This window comes from Hyperolius riggenbachi, chromosome 5, assembly GCF_040937935.1.
Source record: "Hyperolius riggenbachi isolate aHypRig1 chromosome 5, aHypRig1.pri, whole genome shotgun sequence".
In the NCBI taxonomy this organism is placed as follows: domain Eukaryota; kingdom Metazoa; phylum Chordata; class Amphibia; order Anura; family Hyperoliidae; genus Hyperolius; species Hyperolius riggenbachi.
The window spans coordinates 422,166,425-422,183,383 of NC_090650.1; the positions used below are offsets into that span (position 1 = coordinate 422,166,425).

The 16,959-nt window shown below is 44.2% G+C and overlaps 1 protein-coding gene across 2 annotated transcripts in view; it reads left to right on the forward strand.

The window, feature by feature from the left end:
• Window positions 1–16,959, forward strand: part of EFR3A (EFR3 homolog A) — a 180,765-nt gene that overhangs the window by 93,395 nt on the left and 70,411 nt on the right. For both annotated transcript variants that reach the window (XM_068238034.1, XM_068238033.1), the window contains exons 8-10: window positions 913–1,050; window positions 12,185–12,263; window positions 13,772–13,907. In XM_068238034.1, the coding sequence (XP_068094135.1) occupies window positions 913–1,050; window positions 12,185–12,263; window positions 13,772–13,907 (353 nt within the window). The remainder of the gene's footprint in view (window positions 1–912; window positions 1,051–12,184; window positions 12,264–13,771; window positions 13,908–16,959) is intronic.

A 16,959-nucleotide genomic window follows, 5' to 3' on the forward strand; every position in this document is an offset into this window, starting at 1 on the left:
CTGCCTTCATATCTCTCTCCACTGGAGTTCCCTTTGAAGTGTCCATACACACAAATAAACTGATGTTGCTCAACGGGCATCGGGACCTAACGGCTGTACAGCTGACAACACCTTTCCTGCTGTGCAGTAAGACGGAGCGCATACGTGATGTCAGGCGGCGAGAAGAAAGGTATGGATGTCATTAGAGCAAGTTGGTCCGCCTGGCGAATTGCTTGCCGGGTGGCGGTCACCTGCCGCCTAAGCCAACCTTAATCTAGCGCGTGTATGGGACTTAGGGCAGAAGGAATCGAAGTCCCAAGTACCACGTCTCATTACTAGTCTATAACCAACCTGTTTTCCCTGACACAGTGGTGAGACGCATGGTCAGTTATGTGGCTGTACTTTGGCTTTTCTAGAGGTCACCTGAACCTCAGGACCGGCTGGACATAATTATAAAAAGTCAATGAGATGCAAATAATGTACTGTAGATGCAGGATTATGCAAATTTAGCATGCAACTTTATGCAGCTTGAAAAGGAACCAATCAAATTTTACCTCAACAGAATTTGATTGGTTCCATGCTCAATCTACATACATTTGCGTACAAAATTTGCATAATGCTGCATTAACTCAAAATTATTTGCATCACATTGACCATCCCTAATTATAAATCCGATGGGATAATAAATCCCTTCCTACTGCCTGTTTTTTGTCTTGTGTATTCCAGCCTCAGCTCTTCAGCTGCATTGTCAGATTCACAGTCATTTCTCAGTTGTGACGTCCGTATGGAGATCCCGCTATCAGCGTTTCAGCCTCGGCTCATCCGCACGTGTTGCGTTGTCAGATTCACAGTCATTTCTCAGTTGTGTCCTCCATGCGGGGATCCCACTGTCAGCGTTTAACAGGATGTGTTTTTCTGATTGTCTCTCCGCAGTCGCCTGGGCCCCCCGGCTTCCCCCAGCGCCAGCGATAAAGAGGAGAACCCCGGTGTGCTGGCTGAGAATTGCTTCAGGGAACTCCTGGGAAGAGCAGCTTACGGGAACATGAACAACGCTGTCCGACCCGTCTTTGCGTAAGTAGACGTGACTTGGTTTCTGCTGCTAGCCGTGTTAACCAATCAGACGAGGGCATCACTGGAGTTTTGTTGTATCTGCTTGCCACCTGCTAGCGATGTTCAACAAGATGGTAATAATTTTGAGATACGTTAAGACAATTTTATGCCAATGTATGAAGCTTTGAACGAGCCCAATCAATATCTTGGCTATGGCATTTAAAATGTACCTGAAGTGACATTAGAAAAAAATAAAAAAAATACATATATCCAGGCACATCGCCTCTAGTTAGGACATTAAATAAATTATTAAGGAAAGGGGGGGGGGGGGGGGGGGGGGCTGAAGGGGGTGTGGCTAGAAAACAGCAAAAATCTATTAACCCTTCGCACTCTCGCATGCAAATGTTCAAACAAATGCATTCACAGATTCACACATCCAGGCACAACTGTTATCCCTACAGCTAAGTTAAAAGCCGGGGTCTTAGTTCACATAAGAATGCATTCTTATGCTTAGTCACCTATACTGCGCAGAAGTACCCAGGTAAACATAGGCGTCCTAACTCTGACCCTGTAACATGCATAGTGCAGACATGCAAACGCATTCATTGCATCAAACCTATCAATGGATTAGGAGCACACATCCTAACTTCCTCTCCTGGTAAAGACAGTGCATCTTGCCAATCGCACAAGGGAGCTAACGTTATGTGTCCATGTGCACCATGCACATACACCAGCATAAGCTGTGTGCATGCTGACAAACACATACAGGAGAAGGAGGGAGTGCACTGAATTAGACCCTAGCCACAGGGGTCAGTAACAAGAAAAAAAATACATATATCCAGGCACATCGCCTCTAGTTAGGACATTAAATAAGTTATTAAGGAAAGGGGGGTGCTGAAGGGGGTGTGGCTAGAATGCATTCTTCTGTGAACTAAAACCCCGGCTTTTAATTTAGCTGTAGGGATAGCAGTTGTGCCTGGATGAGTGAATCTGTGAATGCATTCGTTTGAACATTTGCATGCGAGAGTGCGAAGGGTTAATAGATTTTTGAAGTGACATTTGGAGATGATCATCAGTACATAAAATACTAACCCTAGTAAGAAATTCCCTGAAGTCTCAAGGAGTTAAAAAAACATAAGTTCCTATCTATGCAAAAGATCTTGACAGTTTGTGCAATTTTTAGCCTGGCTTCCTGAAGTGTAGGGCCTCTTTCACAGTGGGACGCTAAAGTCGCACGTTAGAAAATACTTTAACGCAGGCTAACACACAGCAATACCAAGTATGTGCAACATTCACAGTGCACACGTTGCGTTGTGTGTAACGTGTAGCAATATTTAGAAGGTGCTGCATGCTGTGTGTTTAGCAATACATTTGCTGCGTTATGTGTGTTGCACATGCTCAGTAAGGTTTTTTTTTTTTTTTAAGTAACGCATGCGCCGTTTCCGTTCCATCAGTATGCGATGAAACGGCGCACCAAGGGACACATAACGCAGTGCAAAACAATGGCCAATTTTATAACCTACATGCGCTGCGTTAGGGGTACGTTGTGCGACTTTAACGTCGCATCAAACGCAACGTCTCACTGTGAAAAGAGGCCTAAATAGAGGCTATAACAGCTGAGAAACCGTGAGATAAGGCTTGTAATGAGGTAATTGCTACTCTTTCAGTTTAACAAAGCAGAGTGGATTCTGAACAGCAACTCTATGAAAGTCTGGGGCAATTTAAAAAATTAAGCTGTTCAACTGAGAATAAGTTCATTTTCACTTCAGGTTCAGTTCCGTTCAGTTTATTTTTCTTTGATCCAGATCCGTGCTGCACTGTTTTGCATGACATTGACATAAACTTTGCATCAACACAGAATGATTAACACTCTACTGGCTTTTAAATGCATTGTTAACAGCGATAGTCTGTTAAAGGCCTTAAAGAGGAACTCAAGTGAAAATAATGTAATAAAAAAGTGCTTCATAGTTACATAGTTATTTTGGTTGAAAAAAAGACATACGTCCATCGAGTTCAACCAGTACAAAGTACAATTTTTACAATAATTGTGTAAATGATTTAGTCAGTGTTTGCTCGTTGTAAAAATCTTTCCTCCCCCTGATTTACATTCTGACATTTATCACATGGTGACATTTTCACGGCTGGCAGGTGATGTCAGTGGAAGGAGCTGCTGCTTGCTTTTTTTGGCAGTTGGAAACAGCTGTGAACAGCTATTTCCCTCAATGCAACAAGGTTCACAGACAGGAAACTGCCAGGACCATGGTCCTCACAGTTTCCTGTGGGAGGGGTTTCACCACAATATCAGCCATACAGCGCCCCCTGATGGTCTGTTTGTGAAAAGGAATAGATTTCTCATGTAAAAGGGGGTATCAGCTACTGATTGGGATGAAGTTCAATTCTTGGTCACGGTTTATTTGGTATTTAAAGAGAAACCAACAAATAGACCAGGCAAATTTTGATTGGCGGTAAGGCTGCTACCAGTGAGGTAGCACAGAGCCACTCCTGTGGACGGTACTTTACTGCTGTGCAGTACTGCTGTGCTCATACACTTAGCACAGTCTTTCTCAACCAACCTGGAGGAACCCTGCAAATAATTTTTGGATCTCAAGAAACCCCTGCATTTTATTTTCCAGGAGGCATGGACTTTAAAAGTAGGTATGACCGTTTATTTCACTACCCCCTATTACTCTGCCCCTCATTACACTGTCTCCTTATTCTATTCCTTTTCATTAATGTGCTCATTACTATTTTGACCCCAGATTTAGTGCTTCTTTTTACAGTTCCCCCTATTATAATGTGCTCTCTATTATACTTCCCCCACGATGGGGGAAAATGCCAGGGAACCCCTGCAGAGTACTCAGGAAACCCTGGTTGAGTTAAAGTGAACCTTAAGTGAGAAAAAAAAAATGAGTTTTACTCACCTGGGGCTTACCTCAGCCCCCTGCAGCTGATCGGTGCCCACGACGAGTCGCTCTGATGCTCTGGGTCCCGCCGGCGGCCACTTCCGGTTTCGCCGTCAGGACCCGTCAGGCTGGGGAACGCGGCTGATACTACGTGTTCCCAGCCAAAATAGCACCCCTATGCGGCCATATGTCCGGATATGGATTATTCCTCTTAAAATAATACCAGTTGCCTGACTCTCCTGCTGATCCTGTGTCTCTAATACTTTTAACTACAGCCCCTGAACAAGCATACAGATAAGGGGCTCTGACTGAAGTCAGACTGGATTAGCTGCATGCTTGTTTCAGGTGTGATTCAGCCACTACTGCAGGAAAAGAGATCATCAGGAGTGCCAAGCAACTGGTATTGTTTAAAAGGAGAAATCCATATCCCTCTCAGTTTAGATTCCCTTTTAGCTACGTACACACATACGACAAACGATCTTTAATTGACGAAATAACGACCTAGCTTTTAAAGGTGTGTAACGATTTGATCGTTTAACGAACGATCCGGAACAACGTCACATACTGTTCCTGGAAGTTGCAACATAGCAAGTTCCGCCCACGCGTAACGAACGGTTCAAAACGTACGTTACACTGTAAAACTAACATTATGTATATGACATAACTGAATTTCTATTTCATACTGTCGGTATGTAGTAGAGCATCTAGATCAGGGGTCTCAAACTCAATTTACCTGGGGGCCGCAGGAGGCAAAGTCAGGATGAGGCTGGGCCGCATAAGGAATTTTACAATCGCGGCGCATCACCGACTCTGCTCGCCCCTCTCACTCTTCCTTCACAGAGAGGGGCGGGGAGAGGCGGCGATTGACGTCAGGAGGGGCAGAGCTGAAGCTGAAAGCTCTGCCCCTTCCAGGAAATGCCGGCGGATTGCCCCCCGGGCAATTTGGGGGCTTTGCAGCCCTTGTTTAGTGGCGGGGATGCGGCGAATTACTTGGGAGCACTGAAGCGAACTATAAGCAAGCTTTTGCTGGCGAGGGCCACAAAATATTGTATCGAGGGCCGCAAATGGCACGCGGGCCGCGAGTTTGAGACCCCTGATCTAGATAATAGTGTTAACAAAACATACAAAAATACACTTTGTCCTGTTAAAATAAATATTATGGTATAATCATGTAGTATACAACACGTCACTGGGCACAATCCTAGAACGAACGTTAGATCGCAAGAGGAGAATTTAATGTGCTTTGACTATAAAACGAAGTGCTCATGTCTTGCCTGCTACGAAAGACCATTTCTTAACAATGTACTACTTTTGCTAACGATCGTCGTTCAAAAGATCTGTCCTGGCGGATTTTTTTATTTTTAACAATCTAGCTCGTCTATCGTTTGGCTTAATGATCGTTGGCTGTTTTTTTTAAACGATCGTCGTTTGAAATAATCAGGGATTGATCGTTTCAAACAACTATAGTCGCATGTGTGTACGCACCTTAAGCCTGACATCTACAACTGTTTTTTTTTTTTTTTTTCTTTTTTTTTTTTTTTTTTTAAACTACATTTCTAAATTTTTTTGTTAGTACGTACCCATTGAAATCTTTCCTCACCCTGATTAACATTCCGAAATGTATCACAGGTAGCGACATCTTTACTGCTGGCAGGTGTTTATCACTGAAGAATGCTTATTTCTGAGCGTTCCCAAGCCAGTGCAAAATATACTAGTTATCCAGAATGCTCGAGGGGTGAAATGACACATACTGTAGATCAACAGCCTAGACCAGGGGTTCCCAAACTTTTTTTTTTTTTTGGTCAAGGGCCGGGTAAACATACTTCAGACTGCTGGGAGGCTGGAACATACATAAAAATGTTGAAAAACATTACATTGTATCTAGGTATTGATTCCCCCAATCTTGCCCAGAGGAGAACTCCCAGCAGCAGCCAATCAGTCATGTGGCGCCCAAAGAACGTCTTTGTGCACCAGACAGTGAAGCATACTCAGGTGACAATCTGCCTTCCAGTTGGACAGCTGTGTCACCTGATGCATAATTGTAAGCCAGCGAATGACTGCTCTCTGGCTTCTACAGTATGTGGATGGGTGGTACCAGCACTGCTATTCTATATGCATGTCGCCCGTATTTAAAGGTGCAGTGAACCGCATCTATAAGTTATACATTTTGTGTTTGGGGGGCCAGTGAAAAAGCATTGGCGGGCCACATTCGGCCCGTGGGCTGTACTTTGAGGACTACTGGCCTAGGCTATACATTACTGGAAGGGTGGGGCCACATATCAATCTTCAGCAATATATAGCTATAGGAAGTGTTTCTGATGCAGATATCGTAAAAGTGGGCATCCAGTATAATTTACTGCTTTCTACTATATGTCACTACAGGATTAGAGATGTCTGTGAACGGTTCCCGAACCGTTCGCCAGCGAACGCCTCATTTGTACTACTTCCGGGTCGCTATGACCCGGAGTAGTACGGCTGCGCTGGGCCGGCGGTGCGCATCCTAGATCGCTCTCCTGTTGCCGGGCCCTTTCTGCGCATGTGCGTGACATCATCAGTAACATCACGCTCATGCGCAGAGAGTGCCCGGCAACGGGAGCGCGATCAAAGACGCGCCGGGCCAGCGCAGTCGTACTACTCCGGGTCATAGCAACCCGGAAGTAGTACTGCCCACATAGAGATTCGCCTGCAAACAGTTCGGGCCATCTCTATACAGGACCTCTTTAATTATTTTGGTTTCAGCATCAGAAACCCTTCTTTTATGCATACATTGCTGTGTATTGGTGTTTAACCCCACCCTCCCTGTGACTCTTATGCTACGTACACACATGCGACAACGATCGTTCGTTGAGAACGACGAACGAACTTTTAATTGATGAAAGAACGACCTAAGTAAAGATAGTTTTAAAAGGTGTGTAACGATCTGATCGTTAGAACGAACGTTACACCACGTAGCAACTATTGCGCCTGCGCATAAAAATGAGAAGTTTCACAGAGAAATAGTGAAATGCGCATGTCAAGCCTAGTACGAACGACCGTTTCCAACGATGTACTACTTTTGCAAACGATCGTCGTTGGTTAAAATCCGCCGAGACAGAACTTTCTTTTGTAGCGATTTGGCTCGTTCGTCGTTTGCCTTAATAGTCGGTGGTTCGTTTTTTGTAACGATCGTCGTTGGTAAAGATCGAGGAACGATCGTTACAAACTACTATAGTCGCATGTGTGTACGCACCTTAAGCCTAGGCTATGATGTCATGCAGCCTTCTGCCCCAGAGCACCCTAGGAGACCAGGTGTTTCTGCTCACTCTGCAACACGCATACATAAACCTACATTCTGCTATGATTCACCTGCCAGCAGTAAAGATGTCGCAGCATGTGATAAAATCATTGTGAGGAAAGATTTTAAAGTGGGCAAACACTGACTAAACAATGAATAAAATTGCTTTTTTTTTTGTTTTTGTTTTTATAAATGTAGTTCTATTTTGCATGGCTATCATTACTTTTTTTTACAATATCAAATAATAAATCCAGCCTTGCTGCTGCCGTATTTTCATTTTTAAAGAAAAAAAAGTGAAATAATGACTGTACAGACGCGGTATCATTTATTTCCTTGTGCGCCGCGCTCCTTTGAAAACAGTCGGCCTTTCATTTTGTGAATCCCGGTCCGCTCTTTGTGAATGTATTTCCCTTTTTTCCACCTCCCAAGTGCTTCGGTTCCTCCTTTCAGTGGTGGGGACTGAAGAGTGGCCTCCCAGCATGCTCCGCTTTCACCAGCTATTAATTAGAGAGCGGCGCATTGTTTGATACCGCGCTATGGCGATACTTCACAGCGTGAAAACAAAAACGGACGCACACAAACTCTGCGCTCCGCCAGTTATCTATCTTTAATGAAGCCGCTTTGTAATTACGTTTCCATTATCCCCGATGCTTGTATTGCCCCCTGATTCTTGTCGTTATGGCCAATTACCGCAAAAGATCCATTTTCTCTCTCTAGGCCACATCTCAATATTTTAATAGCCTCGGCTCTGAGGTGCTAGTCCAGTTTTTAAAGTGAGGAGTCCCTCTTTTAAAAACCTTAAAATATCTTTTAGTCTTGCCTTCAGCGCACTGTGGCATGTGCAGAATGAGAATAGCTAATTGGGCTGGGAGGGGTGGCTATAACATACCCCACTGTATTTTTGGTGGGGTTTTTTTGGTGGGTTTTTTTGGTAATTGGCCCTGACTGAAAGGATAATGCAGAGAATTCTGTGACTAAATCATCCCTAATAGTGCAAAAACTAAATTGATGGTGATTGCTTGCTGCCATCTAGAGTACGTGACAATTGTGACCTTGAGCTTGAAGCAACAGCATGTGAGTGCTGTGATTTTTGAGGAAGCAGTGTGTGCTTGCTGTGGCCTTCAGGTAGCAATCAATGCTTGCTGTGATCTTGAGTTAGCAGTGTGTGCTTGATTTGATTTTAAGAAAGTAGTTGCTTGCTGTGGCCCTGTCGACTTGCTGTAGCCTTCAGGTAGCAGTGTGTGCTTGCCGTGGCCTTCAGGTAGCAGTGCATGCTTGCAGCGTCCTTGAGTTTCCAGTGTGTGCTTGTCGTGTCCTTGAGTTAGCATTGTGTTCTTGCTGTAGCGTTGAGGTAGCAGTGTGTGCTTGATTTAATTTTAAGAAAACAGTGGCTTGCTGTAGCCTTCAGGTAGCAGTGTGTGCTTGCTGTGGTCTTTAGGTAGCAGTATGTGCTTGCCGTGTCCTTGAGTTAGCAGTGTGTGCTTTCTGTGTCCTTGAGTTAGCAGTGTGTGCTTTCTGTGTCCTTGAGTTAGCAGTGTGTGCTTGCTGTGTCCTTGAGTTAGCAGTGTGTGCTTGCTGTGTCCTTGAGTTAGCAGTGTGTGCTTGCTGTGTCCTTGAGTTAGCAGTGTGTGCTTGCTGTGTCCTTGAGTTAGCAGTGTGTGCTTGCCGTGTCCTTAAGTTAGCAGTGTGTGCTTGCTGTGTCCTTTAGTTAGCAGGGTGTGCTTGCCGTGACCTTCAGGTAGCAGTGTTTGCTTGCCGTGATCTTCAGGTAGCAGTGTGTGCTTGCCGTGACCTTCAGGTAGCAGTGTGTGCTTGCCGTGATCTTCAGGTAGCAGTGTGTGCTTGCTGCAACCTTGAAATAGCAGTATGGGTTTGCTGCACAGATCGATCGTGCTTTTTCAGGCCGTTGACGACTTCTGCTGCCAACATCTGTATCCTTGCTTTTCTATACATCTGTTCACTGATATAAAACAAGCACACTGTTAATGCTTTTTAATACACTTAACTTGTGCCACAACTGCTTATTCAGTATCAGGATTAGCTAGGGAGGGTCCTCATCAGTGCATGCTATGGATTGCTTTATGGGATAGGGCTTTTTACCAGTACTACAGAATACCCAGAAAGCTCGTGGTAACCCAGAACCACTAGGAAAGTATAAGGGGCTAAAAGAGCTTAAAGAGTCAACCTGCTAAAAAGCAAAGCTTTGTAAGAGACGGGGAAAAAAAGCGGAAAAAAAATATGATATAAAGAATTGGTTGTGTAGTACGGATAATTACTAGAACATTAGTAGCAAAGAAAATATTCTCATATTTTTATATTCAGTTATATACTGTTGTTTTTTTTTTTTTTTTTTTTTTTTTTTTTAATAGCATTGCATCATTCTAATATTTGCAGTTTACACACTACTCAGCATTCTAAATGATTTTACAGAGCAGTCTTGTGAACTTTTGAACTATCCTCTGGAGAGAAAAAAACAATACAGTGACAGACACTTGAGATAATAAGCTTCAGAAGACGGAGCTCTCTGCGACTTTAAAAGTGGTGGAGCTCAATGGCTCTTTTGCATAGATAACTGGAGTTTCTTAACTCTTCCTGTACTGGAAACAATATTAGACTTATGTCTCTGCTCCTAATGTTTTATTTCTTAGCAGCACTACACATACAAATCATTATATCATTTTTTTGCTTTAGTAGTAGCAGTAGGGTATTTTACCGTGTTAGCCATCAGTAAAAGCAAGAAGTTTTAAATCAGGATGATACCATTTATTGGCTAACTACAAATGAATAAGAACAAACAAGCTTTCGGCCTTGCAGCCTTCGTCAGGTTTACATCCTGTTAGTTTGCAAGCTGGTGGTACAGACAGCTTATATACATGCAACATCAAAAGGGAAAACAGATATTTTTTTTCAAGCATAAATACGTCATTAAGATGCCTTAATTCAAACAGACCATCTAAATGGGGTAAGATAAGGATCCTTGTTTACTCCATTGCTCACAGACCTGGTATTAGGATTGACCCAGAGGTATCGTAAATTCTTAGTTCACAAGTTCAGCTAGAGTGGTTGAGACAGTTTAAATATCATCAATCTCATACCAATATAGAAAATTGTTGTCCTTATTCAAACCCTTCTCCACAGCTTTGAACCAATTTATAAATTTTGTTTCTGCTATTAATCGGTCATTTGACGTTTTGAAGCCGCCCTTCAGGGCAGTGACACGAAGATCATCCATGCTGTGTCCGTTGGACCGAAAGTGTGTAGCAACTGGGAGTCCAGATTTAGTGTCTCTTTTTAAAGTGTACCAGAGACGAAGCACCCTCATGTATTTTACCATATATATCAGTGGGAACATTAGAGAAAACTCCTACCCTGATCTCTATTTCATTCTTCACTGTTCAGCCTGCTTCTTAGCAGCCCTGATAAAATCCCCGACTGAGCATTCAGTCTGGCTTTGCTATAATGACCCCGCTATAATGATTCCTGAGCAGAGCCAGCAGGGGGCAGGCTTGGACTTGAAAAGACATGAGAGAACACAGACTGAGCTATAAATATTCCTGAGCAAAGCCAGACGGAATGCTCAGTCGGGGAATTTATCAGGGCTGATTAGAAGCAAGCTGTGCAGTGCAGAATGAAACAGAACAAGGTAGGTGTTTTCTCTAATGTTCCCACTGATATATATATATATATATATATATATATATATATATATATATATATATATATATATATATATATATATATATAGTAAAATACATGATGGTGCTTCGTCTCTGGTTCCCTTTAAAGTGGACCTGAACTCTTGCACAGGATAGAAGGAAAACAGAGGCAGGGCTTTCACCCTTTTGTATCTCGGATTTTGTTGTTCTTTTCCTAGCTTGCACTCTGTTATACATTTTATCCATCATGTTACAACAGTCATTGTAATCACCAGTTCTGTAATTTGTACCAGTGTCCATAGTTGATGTATGTCTGTATCATTATGTATATCATTATGTACCCCTTGTTTTGATTTCCCGCTTTGTACAGCGCCACGGAATATGTTGGCGGTTTATAAAATAATAAGAGACATTCACCCTGTATGTATTTAGAGAATTAATCCCCCTCATATGTGACTAATCACAAGTTGTAATTTGATCTCTCCCCTGTCACCTGACTGCCAAGGCAGATGAAGCAGATAAGATCATTTGAAAGCACATGATGTTAATATGTCTGCTTCCATGAAAGCAGGAAATAGACACACTGCAGATGTATTGCACGATTTGTATCAGCTGTAACACAGAAATGTTTTTCTTTAAAGGTTATTATGCTTTTGTGTATCTTTTACAGCAGAGAGGAAGTTCTGAGTTCAGGTCCGCTTTAAATGAATGTCTAACCAGAGTGAGGGCTACAACCCACTAGCGGGATTTATTTTTTTTCCTTTTTCTCCGAGCGTTTAGTGAGCGTTTCAAACCGCTAGCGATTTCCCTAAACGCTCAGCTAATGTTAATGGATGGGCCAAATTCCACTGGAGCGATTGCGATAAGCAAAATCGCAAACGCAGGACATGCAACATTTTTTGAGCGTTGGCGTTTGCGTTTCTGCAATGTAAAGTGTATAAACGCTGGCGTAATTGCTCATGAATCGCTATAGAGAGCGATTTGCTAGCATTTTTGAATTACTGCACACTGTAAAAAAAACAATTAAAATTGAAAGGGCCAAATGGAATTAAAAACGCTAAAAGCAAATCGCGACACAATCGCTGGCAAAAAATGTACACTTTTTAAAATCGCAACCAAAATCGCCAAAAAGTGCTCATGACATTAACTTACAAAAGGCTAATTAAAAACCGCTAGAAATTGCAATAACGATTTGTGCTTTGTAGTGGGTTCCAGGTCTCAATCGCATTGTGTCTCTGTGCAAACAGAAGGTTTTTTTGTTTTTGTTTTCTGTGCAGTCTCCCTTTTTAAGATATTGATCAATTGTGTTTTTCCTCCTGCAGGCACTTAGACCACCATAGACTTTGGGAGTCCAACGAGTTTGCGGTTTCCTGTTTTAAAATTATTATGTACTCCATTCAGGTGAGTGAGTTCACAGGTGGCGATTGTCAGTGGCATGCAATACTCCCTGTCTGTATTCCTGCAGTCTAAATCCGCATCTACACACGTTGATGAGGCTCAGATCTGGCGGCTCGATTAGCCGCCGGATCGCCTCTTCCGCATCCCCGCTCGCGCGTGCGTCGGATGCGATTCCCCGCTCGTCCCCCGCCAGCGCCGCTTATCTTCCGCTCGATTCCCTGCCATTGTCCCCTTGCGGGGAACGAGCAGGTAATCGGCGGTGGGGAGATTCGTCCTGTCGGATCTTATCAATCGAGCCGCATCAGCGGCTTGATTGATAAGCCACATCGCCGCCTCATCTGCGCGTGTAGATGAGGCTTAAAGGTGAGTACACACATTAAAGTCTTTGGAAAATGAAAGATCACAGACCAATTTTACCCCCTTCCATGTAGTATGAGAGCCATACTCTACACAGTCTATTCTATGGAGCTGAACTCCCCATCAGATAAAAATCTTTGCAAGATGCTGCACACACAAATGCTGTACAGACGCAACAGATCAGTATCTGCAAAAGATCTGTTCCTGCAAAATGCATTCATAGTCTATGATATCTGCAGATCGTCATACACACCTTGTTTAACAGACATTTATCTGCAGATCAGATCATCCAGGATGGGTGCAGATAATTGTCAGATCTGCAGATGGTTGTCAACCACCTGGGCGTTACGGCAGTAACGCCACGGTGGATTGCTCGGGCCCCGGTGGGCCGATTTGGATAATTTTTTTAAAAAACACGCAGCTAGCACTTTGCTAGCTGCATGTCTTACCTGATCGCCGCTGATGCGCCGCTACCTGCCGCGAAAGTGCCCCCCCCCCGCAGACCCCCTGCGCAGCCTGGCCAATCGCCGCCATGCTGCGCTATGGGGTGAATCTGGACTCCCTGTGATGTCACAACGTTGATGACGTCACTCCGTGCGGGGGGTAGCCCTAAAGGAGAGCCCGTTCAGAATGGGATTTCCGGATGGGTCTTTACGCCAGCGGTGATCGTAAGGGTGGAAGGGAGGGAGCAGGGAATCATGTAGGTAGCGATAGGCTAGCTACATGATGATAAAAAAAAAAATTGGGCAAAAATAAAGTGCGGCTGCAGGAATCAAAACGCCAGGCAGGTTTTAAACAAGGTATGCATGAGATCTGCAGATATCCTAGACTATGAATGCATTTTGCAGGAACGGATCTTTTGCAGATACTGATCTATTGCATGTGTGCAGCATCTTTGTGTGCAGCATCTTGCAAAGATTTTTATCTGATGTGGAGTTCAGCTCCATAGAATAGACTGTGAAGGTATGGCTCTCATACTACATGGAAGGGGGTAACATTGGTCTGTGATCTTTCATTTTCCAAAGACTTTTATCTGATGTGTGTACCCACCTTTAGTAGTAGATCCAGTAGAGCTATTTGGCGGTTACTTGTTGTTGTACTAGCATCCTGCTATACTGTGTGTTAGATGACCTTGTGTCCTCTGTATCTTCCAGGCACAGTACTCTCATCATGTGATCCAGCAGATTTTGGGGCACCTGGACTTACACAAGAGGGATTCTCCCCGTATACGGGCCGGCATTGTCCAAGTTCTGCTGGAAGCTGTCGCCATCGCTGCTAAAGGCTCCATTGGTATGCATGGTCCCGTCTTCGCATCTATTTCATCCCTTAAACATACAGAATAGTTTTCTGTTGTAAATGCAGAATTCTTTAGGTGGGAAGAGAAGGCAGTGGGAGGGGCCGTGGGAGAGTAGTGTGGGAGGAGCAATGGGGCAATCTTGCAGATGAGTTGTATAGTCTTTCTAGTGTCTAGGAGGTGTGGCTACACCTATAGGTAGCGATGGGTTCCTTTGAAAGGCAGAAAGTGCCTGGGGCTGCACTGGACACTGACGCTGGTGCTCATATATACTGAACCCTCATGCTCAGTGATCCTTGAACAGTTGTAAGATGGAACCAAAAGCTTTCCAACGGAAGCAGATTCTAAGAATCTTAAAGCTGATCCGAGATGAAAAACTAACTATAACAAGTAACTTATCTATATATCTTATCTAAAGTTCTATATATCTTACCTAAAGTTTAGATAGTTTACACAGCAAATCTAGCTGCAAACAGCTTTAATAGAATATGATTATTTCTTCCTGTGATACAATGACAGCAGCCATGTTGTTTGTAAACATTACACAGAGGCAGGCTTATCTGTATCTTGAGCACTCAGCCTGTGAAAAAAACCTAATCCCCCCTCCCCCCTTCTCCCCTCTGCCTCTGAAATCAATGGCTAGTAACACCTCTCCCTCCTCCTGCCCAGACTGAGCTCCCATGTGCCCTTGCTACTGCCACGGTTCTCTGAAAACCTGTGGGCGTGGTTTATTTAGTTTTTAGGGAATTAGAGTATTACAACAAAAACAAAAAAGTATTTGGCTTGAGGAATGCCCTATAAACTATATGTAAGGAACACAATTATGCAGTGAGTAGAAGTTAACCTCGGATCCACTTTAAGGTGGGCATACACGATAAAATTGAATCGATAGTTATTGTTAGTTTTGCATTTATGTTTTGGAATCCCGGACAATGCTGTGCACAGCAGTTTATCACCAATAGGAGCTGAGAGAGTCGCAAAGTCGAGTTCCACATCCCCTTTGCGTGACTCCGAAGGACTTGGAACACAACTCCGTGACTCTTTGTCAACTCTAACCTTCCCTGTCCTAGTTGGATAGCGTACTGGTTAAGGGCTCTGCCTTTGACATGGGAGACCAGGGTTTGCATCCTGGTTTGGGTCAGTACCTATTCAATAAAAAGTCCTTGGGCAAGACTCCCTAGCACTGCCGGGTGGCCCCTTGAGCGCTCCTTTAGTGGTTGCAGCTCTTGAGGGCTTTGAGTCCAACACGAGAAAAGCATTATACAAATGTTAGGATAGGATTCCTTGCAAAGCCACAAACCTATCAGGATGGACAGTCCTGGTGAGTGCTGTGAGTGCAGCTCAAGGAAAGTTGTGATGTTTAGAAAGCACTTATAACTTTACTTATAACCATTGAATTTGCCGCAGTTAGGCTCGGTTCACACTGTGAGCCAGGCAGCTGGAACAGGGCTATGGAGTGAGTAAAAAAATTAAAAAATCTGACTCCTCAGTTTATGAAACCACCGACTCCAGGTGCCCAAAATTGCTCCGACACCTCAACTCCAACTCCACAGCCCTGGCAAGGACTTTGAAGTGGGTAGAAAAATCATCAGTTTATGAAACCACCAACTCAGACGCCTGGTACCGAAAAATTGCTCCGTCTGCGACTCTTTGGAATCCACAGCCCTGTGGAACAGACTATGCATCAGATGCATGGTGTACTGCTCCATTGGTGTTCACTGTCCATCTGGAGCGGATGCATCGTGTAGCACATAGTTTTCGCTCCGAGAGATTATCCTGCAGTTTAGCATTTTGCTTTCTCATAGCATCCCATTTACTGGTGCGAATCCAACAGACGTGCTGGTAAAGGACAAATGTTGACAACTCTGTTTCCCAGGAACGTCCTCGGACAGCACCCATGAGACTTGTCTCCTTCCCCACTTCAAATGGACAGGAAGCTAAAAATACCACAGACATTTGCATATTCATTAGGCAGGCATATATAAATAGGGAACTCACAGTAAATCGTCAGTTGTTTTCTGTCCACCACACAGGACGCTACAGGGGAGCTGAAGCCAACCATGTCTGTAAGGCAGGAGCTGCTGCACGACTCAGGCCGAGTATCGCGGGTCAGGGACCCGGCGTGCGCCGGAGCTGCGGCCGAATAGTTTCCCCCATCGGATCTCGCGCGCACAGGCGCGTCTGACGCACTTCCGGCGGAAGAAGAGGCCGATCATGTGATCGCGCCAGCCGGATAACGTCACTCAGTCACCGCGGGTAAGCCTATCCAGCGTTCAGAGGGCAGTGAGCCGCGTTGCATCCCAGAGCCCGGCGGTGAGGGAGCGGTTCGCTTGCCCATAAGGTAAGGAGGAACTATAGGTACAGCAGCAGTTGTACGGGGGGTTCATATTTTGGAAGCGCACTCTGTCAGGGGGGGCGCGGCTTACCTTGGCGTGGCATAATTGGGCGGCTTATTTAAAGCTCAGTTCCTGGTCAGAATCCATTCCCTGACCATGGAAACTGCCGCTGGATCCTCCTCCACCAGATCTGTGGAGCCTGGCTCAGAAGCCTCTCTGGTTGGTGTCATCTGCTGACTCCTTTTTCATATATGTATAAATAGTTTTTTTATATAAGAGGCTGGTTAGTTACACTCTCTCTTTGTCTCTTTTATAGCCTAATGCTCCTAAAACGGATAAAGACAAATCTGATCCAACTGACAAGGCTGATAAGAGTGACAAGGGAAAACAGGCTCAGAAGTCTGATCATAAAAGATGTGCCATCTGTGCCGGGAAAATATCCTCTTCTTCATGTAGATCATTATGCCAAACATGTATTGACAAAGTTATGAAGAAAGAATCACCCGTGGTGTTTAAAGATTTGATGGGATGGATGCGTTCTGAAATGGCTACTGCCATTAAAGCTATTAAGGAGGCAAACATTCCAGCTGCTGGGACTGTTCCTATTCCTTCTCCTATGGTGCCTCCATCTCATCCTTCTACATCTAGTAGTGATGTCACGGTTACACCTCAACCTCCCCCAGGGCAGGACTCTGCCGTAAATTTACAAAAA